A 12565-nucleotide genomic window follows, 5' to 3' on the forward strand; every position below is an offset into this window, starting at 1 on the left:
AGGAACCTTCTCATGTTTTATTCAGATGTTAACAAAGAAAATTGAGAAGTGTGTTTCCTTAAAATCGACACCATTTTTATCCCAAACATTCTGGTAAGTGATAGCAGACAACTGTGCAAGCTTTTTGAGAGAGAAGAGTTTCTCCAGGAGCATAGTCCTGGTGGGAAGTATTACCTAAAAGCAGTACGCTAATCACTTTCCATCTTGCATATTTTTGCATACTGTGTGCATACACACATGTATTAATAACTGTTCCCAAGACGTCACTTCAGCGCTCAGACAGCTCAGTGTTGCTATGAGAGAGCGAGAGATGGAATCCATGCCGACTGCAGTTTAGCAACAGGGACTTTACAGACACGGAAGGGCGACGATGGCCTGAGGTCTAAGACTTTGTGCCTGGGTCTCCCTCTGAGCCCAGACGTAGCATCATGTGTCAAATGTTCATGGTATCCATCTGCCTGAGAAGAGAAATGGCCCTGCCAGCATTTCCGAGAAGCTTAGATCCTTAAAATCTATCCACTCACATCCGTTCTGCATTCCTTCTGGGGCTTTGGCATAGGAATTCCTTAGAATGTGATCTCTGGATGCGAGCCCCAGATGTAGAAGTATTTTCTGTTCTATTGTACATGTGATTTGTATTAATATTCATAACAAACTTATTTTACAGTGATATATTTTGAAGGAATTCCTTACATTTTATTGTCACTTGTAATTTAATGCATGTATTTCTCCCAGTATCACTTTATGAGTCGCCTTGTTGCTTGCCCAGAGTCACAGATATATATATATATGGTAGAGTTAGGGCTAGGACCTAATACTTCTAACTGCAAATCTGCCACGTACTCTACTCAACGGGTTTGTGTCCTTAAAAATAATAATAATAATTAACAAAGTAAAACTGGACATGTATCAAGTAAGTAATAAATATAGCCCCTTGTACAGAACAAATCAATTCAGACCAGCTACGGTCAGACAGGAACCAGAGCCTGGCCTTTTTTGGTCCCATCAGTGAAACCCAATACCCACATCCTGCTGCCATTTTTTTTTTTTCAGAACATGCAAATGTTTAAATCCAAAATATACCCAGTGTTTCAGAGAGAATTGGAATGATTGTGCCGGGTCAGAGGGTAATGAGTGAGTTAACCTTGTTCTGGAATCATGTAGGCATCATCCTTGTGGCCTGCAGTTTGCCACAGGGTACTTCCATTTACAGTGAGACTCCCCTGTGTGGAGGGAGAAGTTCCTTATGCTCAGGCAACAGCGCCTACTAGTGGAAAGAAACTACTACTTCGCGGTCATACACCGGGGAATAGGTTTCGCAGCTGAGATCCTGTACTACGCTGAGAGCTGAAAGACCCGAGTCCAGGTCTCCCCTCTGCTGTCGGCTTGCTATAGGATCTTAATCAAGGCACTGCCTCTGACTGAGCTTCTGCCCTTTCATCTGTAAATGAGGCTGGACTGGATAGTTTCTACATTTTCACATGCTCTTACATTTTAGGACTCTTTTAATCTTCTGACAGTGACTGTGGGCAGTTCAGCACTAAGCAGAAACCCAAGCAAGACTAATTGCCTTCCCTGGGCTGTAGTGTCAGGCGAGCATATCACCCACTTCTGGGTCCAGCACCGCACATGCACGTAATGTGGTCCAGCTCGAAGATCCCTGGACGCGGGGTTCGATGAACTGAGCTTAAATTCCAGCTCTGTTATGTACCTCTCAAGTCATGCACAAGATTATTCCTCAGTTAACTCATTTGTTAAAAAAGGATGATTGTCTTATCTGACTTTCAGTTGTTGTGAGATTCAAATGAGAACGTGGGAATGATGAAGTTTTATATGAACTTGCAGGATTCCTCCCCATCTCCATCTATCAGAAATGTAGAAGTGCTGTTAGTTATAGCTTTCATTTTGCTCCTTTTGGCGGCAGCAGGTGAGAAAGTGCATTCCCTCTTGTAAGTCAACAGATGAGAAGAGGAGAAAAGAAGGTGGCTATTGCTGCGCCCTGAAGCACAACAGCTTCGGAGACACCCAGCGTTAGCTTCGCTCTTTAAAACCCAGAGCACATTTGGAGATTTCCCACCAGTAAAACTGAAAGTAACGGGTCAGACTTTGTCGCTTTGCGTGGAGCCTGAGGGAAACACAGATTCCCACGAGAGATGCCGCAGAGCTCATTCTTATCTTGTCACCGGTAATCCTTGCAGCAGCAGTTTTAACTGTACTCGTAAACACCGATATTTTTTTTTTCCTGTTAACAGATCAATCCTGAAATAATTTTTAAATAGAGAAGAATAGATTAAGAATTCAGAGTTGAAAGTACAAAAATGCCCACGTGTCAAAATTAACTTGAAAAGGAATCTTGCTCTAGCCCAAAATACGTAACTAACATTCCTGTTAGGGTGGTTGTAAGGTTTAGGCAAGCTTGCTGCCGGGCCGGATGTTTTGAAGAATTTTGGAATTCTAAAATCAAAAGCCAGGTTAGAGGACAGGTGAAGTGGGCTTTAAGGCCAAACTGCCTGGGCCCCGGTTCCAGCTTTGGTATTGAACTCCGTGGGCAAGTTACCGAATCTCTCTGGACGGCCGCTTTTTCAACTGTAACGGAGATACTGAGAGGGCCTGGTCATCAGGTTGTTGGAAGGATTACTTGGGACAATGTATTTAAATACTTAAACAGCGAACGATAAGTGCTGAAGAAATCTTGATGATTTTCATCACGCTGGGGTCCACAGACTTTTTCAGGCCTGGGATTGAATTTCTAGCACTCAAAATTCTATTGGCACCATACTGGTAAATATGAATCTTACATAACTGCGTCACGGGCGCAGCTGCCTCTCACCCCCACACCGAACACTGTCTTTAGAGGAGGGTCCGGAGTGCACATCTCTGGTTGTTGTCATGATGAGCCCTTCACTTCCAAGTTGTCAGAAAGAAGCAGGGCCTGTACTTGGCACTTGGCAGCTGTTCCTGTCACTGAACTCGGTGCTAGGTCGTCAAGGCTGTCGTCATCATGGCCTTTCCACAGAGGCTGAGGAAAGGTCACCACTGTGCACAGTCCTTGGCACAGAATAGAGACTCAGTAAGTGTGTTTGTTGAAGGGTTAAAAGAATAACAGGACAGATGACCCAGCAACTTGTTTTGAAAACAAGGGACTTCAGGCTCAGAACATCTAGGTAGCTTGTCCGGGCTCCCCTGGCTAGTGACCAACACAGGCAAACCTCGCAGTGCTGCCTGACCACCTTTCCACCACGCTATAGACAACTGCGTCCAAGGGGCACCGGGTAGCGTATCCCACACTGCGAAGCAGCGTTATTTCCTGTTTTGCTTTCGTTGTTGTTGTTTTCTGGTTGTTATGTTTGTTCTACTCTTTCCGAGAATGGAAGTTGTTGTCAGAAAGTGATTTTCCTGACCACCGGGCACGTGTATATTAGTTTAGGGAAGGTTGGGACCAGGGTATGTGGTGTCCGACTTGGTCCCTCTGTCACTGCTTTCTAAGAACACTCTGGGGCAAACTCCACTTTGTAGAACACATAAGCACACGCTTCCCTTTAGAACACTGGTTCCCAACCCCACTGCCCTAGATTAAATGAATCAGACTCTCTGTGGTGTAACATGACCATCGGTATTATTTTAAAAGCTTTCCTGGTGGGAAGCCAGAGTTGGAGGTTCAACACTTCAAGCTCTTCCCTTCCTTACCTGCACTGACTTCCCCATCTGTAGCCGATCGTGACACCTTACTGAGCTCTCCCGAGGCTCGGGGGGCGGTGGGGCGCAGTTGCTTAGGCAAATGATGCTGTCCTGGCTCTGTTTTCCCTGGGAGTGGGAGCAGGTGCAGGCCCCACTCCTAAGCAGTGCTTGCTTTTGCAACCTTATGTGAGACTCCCCCTCCCAATTTACATCCTTACCTGAAGGTCCAGCCTAAGCAAATACGTATCTATAAGTGATGTTTAGACCTCCTAATGACTTCCTTTTACCGGTGGGTGACTCGGTCCTCACTGCATCTCCTCAGGTTTGTCTCCCAGCTTCATCCACCCGTTCCTGAACCGATCTCTCTGACGGTGTGGGGGTGTGTTTTCTTTATTTTGTTTTCTTGTTACTTAGCTTAATTTCTTGTTTTGTACTAAAACGCTTCTTATGTTGTCTTTTTCTGAAAGCTTCGTATGTCTGCCTCCAGTTCCAGTGCTGTTGTAGTCATTGCTCCTTTTCCTGTCGTCTGTCTGTGCACATGCATGTGTGTGCATGAGGGAGAGGGAGAGAGAGGATGAGAGGACAGGGGAGAGAAAGACAGAGGGGAACAGCTGTCTGCCACCTGCTTCTCCTTCCCATCCATGCTCCCACTGAATCTGCAAGGACCACCTAAGCAATAACCTAGTGAAGTAGCATAACACGGTTCTATACACACAGGCAGTGGCAAAATGAGAGGTGTGCTGCAGTCTGGCTTTTAATATATGAGAAGGATTCCAGGATTCAAAGCTAAATAGCACTAGCGAAGGAAACTGAATGCTGCTGCGTTATTTAAAGGCAGAGTCCAAGAAAATAGTAAAAACTCGATTTGATGTGTGATGTACTGATACCACACCTTCAGTGTCTACCCGATGGCATTCTTTGTGCATCCTGTATTGTTCAGGCTCTACTGCAGTGCTGTGTGAGAAATTTATTTATGACACAAAGGAGCCTGTTCTGTAGGAATGCTTGTAACCAATGTATGTGAACTGCTCTCTGGCTCAATGCTGGCAAAGTATTTTATGAGAAAACCTAGCTGATTCCATTCATGTATGTTATCAGTGGGTGGAAAGCCACTGGAAACTCTTTAAACTAATACATAAAGAGATGGCATCAGGGGAGCCACTGTTGTTGGTAAAAAGCAATATATATTATGATGCTACAGAAATTTATTTTTTTCAGCCAACTCACTGTTAACCGTCTGTCCCCTAACTGTTTTGTATGAAGATGAAACCTGGGCGATACTTGTCAGCTGTTATCCTGACAGGCGGTACAGAAATAGGCACCCCTTGGAACAGTGGCTCCACTTGGCTGAACATTACAGTCCCCTGGAGTACTTTCTAAAATGCCAACCCTAAGACATCCCACCTCGGCCAAGGAAATCAGAATCTCTGGGGCTGGACCCAGAGAGCAGTATTATTTTTTTAATTCCCCAGGTGATTTCAACCCTCAGGCAAAGTTGAGAATCACTGTCCTAGGACTTAAGCAGTTTAAAAAACAGGTTGTCTATTATTATATGCATTAATATTACAGGATTCCATAAAGTAGAAGATTTGGTAAATAGACAGTGCCACCATCCTCGAACCCTCAGTGAGTGTCATGGACTTGTCACATGGAGTGCAAACTCGTTCTATTGTCTTTTCATACCTTCAGTGGAAGGTAATTTCTGAATCAGCTTAATGGAGGATGACTCCAATGGACAACGTGTAGGATAAATTGGCCCAAGCTTTGTTTCCAGGGACAATTTGCCATCATTTCATGACCCTGATATGACCTTACTGATTCAACTTTTGGAACAGGACTTTGTTTGGAATATATTTTAGAAGGCAGTTAATAAGAAAGCTGATATATCATGCATTGGCTTGCAGAGTTTCAATTCATTATGATATTTAAAGATAGAATATTAATTTTGCTTATACTTAAAATTACTATTGTAAGTAGCAAAAAGGACATGACGACCAATGTGACCTGGCTGTGTGTCTGCATGAATTTACTGTTTTACTTTTGATGTTGAAGAACGCACAGATTTGGAAGTATGTCACTCCCCGCTCCCCATCACCGTGGCACCAGCTCTCAGAATGACTATGGACATTTGTAAAACAAGCAGGGTTTGCAAAAGAGGGTCTATGGCCTGTTGTATTCACGGTGTACTGGTCACAAGAACATCGTTTTATTTATTTTTATTTTTTTGTGGAAGTATAGTCAGTTTACGATGTGTCAGTTTCTGGTGTACAGCATAATAGTTCAGTCATACATATACACACATACATTCATTTTTATATTCTTTTTCATTATAGTATAGTTACCTGTGCTATATAGTAAAAACTTGTTGTTTATCTATTTTGTATATGTAGTAGTCAGTATCTGCAAGTCTCGAACTCCCAGTTTATCCCTTCCCACCCGCTTCCCGCCTTGGTAACCCCAAGTTTGTTCTCTCTGTCTGTAAACCTGTTTGTGTTTTGTAAATAAGATCATCTTTAAACGGTATTTTATTTCCATATTACAAAATAAATAAATTCACATTATGAAAAGAGAACGCTGGGACCGTTAAATATGCAAACACACGTCTCACTCTTTCACCCCCCTCTCTTAACTTGTTGATTTGCCGGTCATGTCACCCTTCACCCATGCCATTCCTAAAGTGACTTGTTCAAAACCTGTGTAAACTTTAAGACCTAGCTCAAGTACTGAGACAGCCACAAAGCCTTTCCATTTGTAAGAGGAAGTAAATCAGAGATAGCAGAGCAATCAGGAAGCCATTGCAATGGCCCATGAAAGATAAAGAGCCCAATGTGGGCAGCAGACACGTGGTGGGAAAGAAGCATTTCAGAGACACTGCAGAGGTTCTATCGTTGTAGTTGGGGGCGGGCTAGGGGATGGGTGAGAACATTGTGTGACTGGCTCCACAGTGGGTATAAAGCAATATATATAACAAGTAGTAATATATGGACAAGCTTTTATGGGTTCAGGCATCTCAGTTCACTGACAAAATTCTCCCCAGGATGTCTAACCCTCTGTCATTGGATTTTTTTAAGTGACTGTGCTAAGCTTTGCCACTGAGTTCCTCCTACCAGCCCTGGGTCTGAACTTGACCCTGAGTTTCCCACTGGCCCCTCATCAATTGTTTCCTTCATGCTCTGATGGCTTCAAGTCTGGTACCGTTCCCCTGGTTTTTCTTGTTGAAAAGTGCTGAGACACCTGTCTCCAAGATGGGCAGCAAGCAGGACTGTGGGATGCTTTTAATGACGTGTAGCGCGGGCCCCTCTAGGGGCCAGGATGCACTCTGCATGAGTGACTTTCCACTGTGAATGTTTCCCTAAGAGGCATAGTTTGTAAGTTTTTGTTAATGCGAAAAGGGAACATTCGGGCACCTTTTCTGTCCTGCTGATGTGTAGGGCTATTTTTAATTTTTGTTCTTCGCTCTTTTTCTGGGCTTGTGATTTTAAGGTGCCAGACTGACTGTCCTCGAGCCTGGTGTCCTCAATTTCTCCCAAGAATAGGAAAAATACGGGAGGCAGCAGAGTTGGCCATGTCTGGGTCCAGTACATTAGCCTGACCCACTCAGGAAGAATATTCTCCCGGATATAAAGGAGAAGATTGTTCCTTCTGAACACCGTCCATCTGCTTTCATGGCTGAGAAGATAAAACCTTGTGGTGCTGCCGCCAAGTCACTGCAGAGATTTTGGATCCAGTAAGCTCAGCCACTCATCTCCTCTGTGGAAAATCAATGTTTTCCTCTCTTCCATCCGCACCTGTCCAAATTCCGTCCTTTAAGGCTGATCTTAAATGCCTCTTGCTCCACGAAGCCTTTTCTGAGCCCTCTCACACGTGAGTTTCCTCCCACATCTCCGTAGCCCTTCCTCATGTGACACCACATTTTATCATGGGATTGTAGGGTGCATATAGTTTCATAATTGATGTAAAAGGGACTGACACTGTCTGATTTATTTCTGTGTATCGTACAGAATAGAGTACTGGGCAAAGAGTAAATACCTGGGGAATGCCTGTTGAATACAAAGAGAATTCCAAAGCTTAGCTTTTTGTCCTGACCTTTAGGGCTCTCCTCTGACCTTTCTCTCCCTTTAATCAGTGATTGAAATTTCCTCCCGGATCCTAATGGGTAGCTCTCAAACTCTCCATTAACCATGTGGGCTCAGGCTCCTGGATTCCAGATAGTACAGCTCGGGCCACCATGGCCTGGATCATAATTGCTGCCTGCACCTGCCTGGTAGACCGCCATGACCGAGAGTCAGTAACATTTGGCTAGAACAATTTTCTTCCAAAGTGTAGTCCACAGATCACTGGTAGTCCCTGACAGAGTATCAAGGAATCCAGTTTGGTGTCGAGAGAAGGAAAGAGTAATAAAAGTTATTTTGTAGACTTGCATTTAACAGATCTGAAATGTAGAAGTACAGTATTCACAGGAATCCAATATGCTCTTAATCAATCACCCTGTTCTTAAAGACTGCTTGCGTACCACACAACCTGGCGGTGCTTAGCCCGTGTCCAGTAACAGCGTTGATCAGTGTTGCTGATCGCTGTTGTTTACCTGATGTTCAGTAACAGTGCCATTCAGCTCAGAGCATTTTCATGTCATTAGTGTTTTTCTCTGCTGCTGTAAAACCTGCATTTTTTTATTATTGCTATTGTATTACACTGTTTCTTCAGTTCACCAAATAGATCAGTGATTTGAATGTGATTCTTACAAAAAAATAGTAATAAAGAAAATGCCATAAATACCACTTCAGATTAATATTACAAAGGTAAATTTTAGTGAACGCAATTCTAATATAAATATTGGAAATGAATCTGTATACACTGGGGTGAATGTGCTGATTTTACACAAGCACTTGAAAAAGAAAACTCTGAATGCTATGAGGATGATGTAATTTTTAAATTATATTTTATGGATTGGTAATCCATTTGCCCGAAATCTCCAGTATGTTTTCTGTAATGAAGTGTTGTCAGATAATAGCATGAAGCTCTTAGAATTTTTAGCATCTTTTTTTTTTTTTAATATAAGTACTGGGGATTGAACCCAGGACCTTGTGCATATTAAGCACACGCTCCACCACTGAGCCATTTCCCTCCCTGCTAGCATCCTTTTCAAAAATAATAGAGTGAGCTTTCTAGTAAGCCAATTAAGTTTTTAGAATCATCACCAAAGTAGTGCCATGTGGAAAATCTCATTTTATTACCAAAGGCAATAAAAGTCCAAAATTTTAAAGCACCTTCCTAAGGTTATACATCTTATAATGAAAACAGATACAAGTTCATTCCTGAATAGAAGTTTGCAAATCAAGCCAGAAAGTTTATTACAAATATATAAAAGTTTTTATCAAATGTCAAGTATGATATAAAGACTGCATAAAAATATTAACTATGGTGGAGGCGGCTCGATTTCCAAGAGTTTAACCATTTTTTCAGCACCTGGTATTTCTTATTAGTTAGGGGGGAAACGATCTATAGTGTGGGCTATATTTTAAAGATGCACTCAAATCCTGCGAGAAAATATACAAAAATACTTTCTAGGGCCAACACAACCTGAGAGAATTAGAAATATATTTGCTTCTTTTCTCCCAAGTTGAAACACGGAAAACTCTCCCCTCTTTTAGGTGTGAAGCGGGTGTCAATCCAATGTGATGGATTGCTGACAGCAGCCTTTAGTGAGAAATCTCTCCATAGTGCCAGCTGTGTTCAGTGTTGATGCACAGAACTCCGCACAGCCAAGACAGCATAGCGGTTAGGACCACCCACCCTGACGCTAGACTGCTTGGGTTAAAAGTGAGCTAACCAGCTTTGTAACCCAGTTTCCTCATCTGTCTTTTAAGGCCTCAGGAAATATGTCTCGTATTTTACACTCGACATCCACAGGAAAATCACAGTACCTGTTGTATCGGTTTTTGTGAATGTGAAGTAAGTTAATGCATCTAAAGCACCTCGAAAATGCCTGACACTTGTGCAGCAGGGGTGAGCTGTATTGTAGCTTCTCTGTAAAAGCCTGCCGGTTCTTGCTGACATTCCCAGTGACCTGAAGTTACTTGTTAAGACTTTTAACCTTTGTAGAAATAATAAAAAAACCTGAAAGGGGACCTGACCCGCGGCTCAAGATTCCCACAGTGAAGCCAGATCTGGGTACAGACTGCAGCCAGTGTAATGCCTCTCACTGACATACAGGGTTTCCTTAAATGACATTTTAATGTTACGATTCAAAACTTAATACATTTATTTCAACCTAAACACAATGTCTGTTTGTGGTCAGAGGCCCCATGCATCAAATTAGTAATCTGGAAGTTTGCAAAATGCTGGGCTGGACAGTGACGACCAAGGTTCTGAGGGACTCAAAACTGTACTGTGCGTGAAACTGTTGCACAATTTAGAGCTGTTCAAACTATGAACAGACTTGGAGGCAATGATAACTGAACTGTAGTATCTCAAAGGACGTCAAGTGTAAAAGAGGAGACGTATTTTATGAGGCCTTAAAAGACAGAACTGGAACTATTGGGTAACAGAATGAGGCAGCATTCCAGGTCACTATGAGAAAGAACTTTCTAGCAGTCAGCACTGCCTGGAAATAAAAGGGACCACTTTTTTATCTGTCTGTCACTGAGGGCTGGATGCAGAGATTTTGCAACCCAGGCTTTTGTGAAAGGAGTTGAACTTTGAGTTTGGACCCAGTTCCCTGACAGTCACACTGGATGCAAGGTCTCTCCAGGGAGAAAGACTTTCCTGGACTACGCCTTCCACGCCTACGCTCCTGAGTCATGTTCTCTTAACCCTTGCGTGTGAGACTAGAGGCAGAGCCCTGGCTTTGACAACAGGAGACCTGAGTTCTTCTCTGTCACTTTCTGTGGGACCTTTGCTGTGACGGTCAACCCCTCAACTGACTCATACAATCCCCATCATGCTGGCCTTGCAGGGGATGGTGGTGGCTGTAGTGGTCCTCTTGCTCATGATGTTGATGGCGGTATCGGTGGTCCTGTGGCTGCTGCTGGCATTAGGGATCTGCTGTCTCCCCCAGGCTGTCTTCTTTAGAAGGACAGAACATGTTCTTAACAGCCAACCCCCTTTTTCTTTCAGGCCGCTGTGCTCGCTGTGGGGAGAACGTCGTTGGGGAAGGTACAGGATGCACTGCCATGGATCAGGTCTTCCACGTGGACTGTTTCACCTGCATCATCTGTAACAACAAGCTCCGCGGGCAGCCCTTCTACGCGGTGGAGAAGAAAGCCTACTGCGAGCCCTGCTACATTGTAAGTTCAGACGTGGTCCCCGGGTACTGGACAAAGACAGCTTCTGTCACTCCAGATCAGATGTAGCCATCAGATCTTTACTTCTCATCAGATTTCAAAATGCGTGTGTGTGTAAATTTACACACCTTCATTTTCATCCATACATCCCCTGTTCATATGAAGTCAAAAGGTGCATCGGACGGGGCTACCCTTCAGTTAGTGGTCTGCCGAGGACACCATCACCCCCTGGCTTACAAGCATATATGTACAAGCTAGCACGTTTCCCCTTGAAGCATCAGAAGGCTTCCTGAGTAGCAGAGTCACCTCTAATCATTTAAGTCTAACTCTGTATTTGAAGCCGTAGAGAAATATCGCAGGGCCTTGAGAATTGTGAGTGCTCTTTCAAACTCCTGGGTCCTTTGAATCACCTTCCCCCCACCGCACCCAGAATGTTTCTCACCTGTCATACCCAGCAGGGTTTCAATGATGCATTTAGAGAAACTCTTTAGGATAGAGGACCTTAAAGGGAAAGAAATAGTCATGCTGACTGAGCTAATAGTTTTCTTTTTAAAATATACAACTATATTTTAATAACATACTGGGCGACTAAGAAATCCTCGCAGTCACATTATCTTAGCTGTTTGCCAGGCTACTTAAATCTACACACTCAGGTATCTTCTGACAGAGCAAGTTGATGAATGAACATAAACTTTTTAAATCTAAAGTAAATTTTCTTGCTATCCTGCATGACTTTAGCTCTCTGTTTAACACTTGTTAGTGGAAAAAAAGTAGTACTTTTTGCAAATCCACAAAAAAAGGGCATGATTTGGCCTTCAGTGTCCAGACATTTCAATATAAGAGAAGCCTCGGGTGCAAGCTATTGAGAGTCATACATAACTTTGAAAATCCCTAAGGTTGAAGTTTATTGCAGAAGTTTCTGGCTTCATTGGTATTTTCCATAATCTGACAGCTCTAACTCATTGCAGCCCTGGAATCTGTAGCACAGGTCTGAAATTTCTTCACGAGTAAGATCTGTAAGATCTGTAAGAATTAAATATTGTTTTGCATCTCTTAGGTTCAGTTTTATTTCATTTTTCTCCCCAAAGGCAACGTAGACGCATACAGCATCATTATAGTGCCACATTATGTTGGAGCTGGAGGAAAAACAAAAAGCTTAAGATCATTTGTCTAACTCCTCTCTTCAGAAGTGAGAATACAGAGATACAGAGAGGAAGAAAAGTGACTTCTTATGTTCTTTTATTAGTGTCAGAGTCAGGACTGTATTCAGTTGTTCAAACTCCTAGTCGCATATTCCTTGCAGACACAAGGCTTAGTTTTTCCAGAACACAGGCACAAACACGGTGATGACCCATTGATTTGGAAGCAACAGTTGCATATCAGGGGAAGTCTAGTGCACAAAAACTTACCTCTGTAGGAAATAAGACTATTTCAAATATCACTGTTTGAAATCTTTGTTGAAAGAGAAAATTACAGAATTCCCTGCCATTGTAAACAGACTGTGTGACTGCCATTCACAATGACCTAGGACCGCAGTGAAGTTATTTACGGCAGTGAGCTATGGCAGTGACGTGAGCAGAGCCTCTGGAAGCACCTCCGGCTGT

General features: G+C 43.1%; 1 protein-coding gene across 5 annotated transcripts in view; it reads left to right on the forward strand.

Annotated features, from left to right (window-relative positions):
- LPP (LIM domain containing preferred translocation partner in lipoma) overlaps positions 1 to 12565 on the forward strand; it is a 631758-nt gene that overhangs the window by 509904 nt on the left and 109289 nt on the right. For all 5 annotated transcript variants that reach the window (XM_031453092.2, XM_064493711.1, XM_064493732.1 and 2 more), the window contains one exon: positions 10795 to 10964. In XM_031453092.2, coding sequence (XP_031308952.1) covers positions 10795 to 10964 — 170 coding nt within the window. The remainder of the gene's footprint in view (positions 1 to 10794; positions 10965 to 12565) is intronic.

Source organism: Camelus dromedarius, chromosome 2 (genome assembly GCF_036321535.1).
Source record: "Camelus dromedarius isolate mCamDro1 chromosome 2, mCamDro1.pat, whole genome shotgun sequence".
Classification (NCBI taxonomy): Eukaryota; Metazoa; Chordata; class Mammalia; order Artiodactyla; family Camelidae; genus Camelus; species Camelus dromedarius.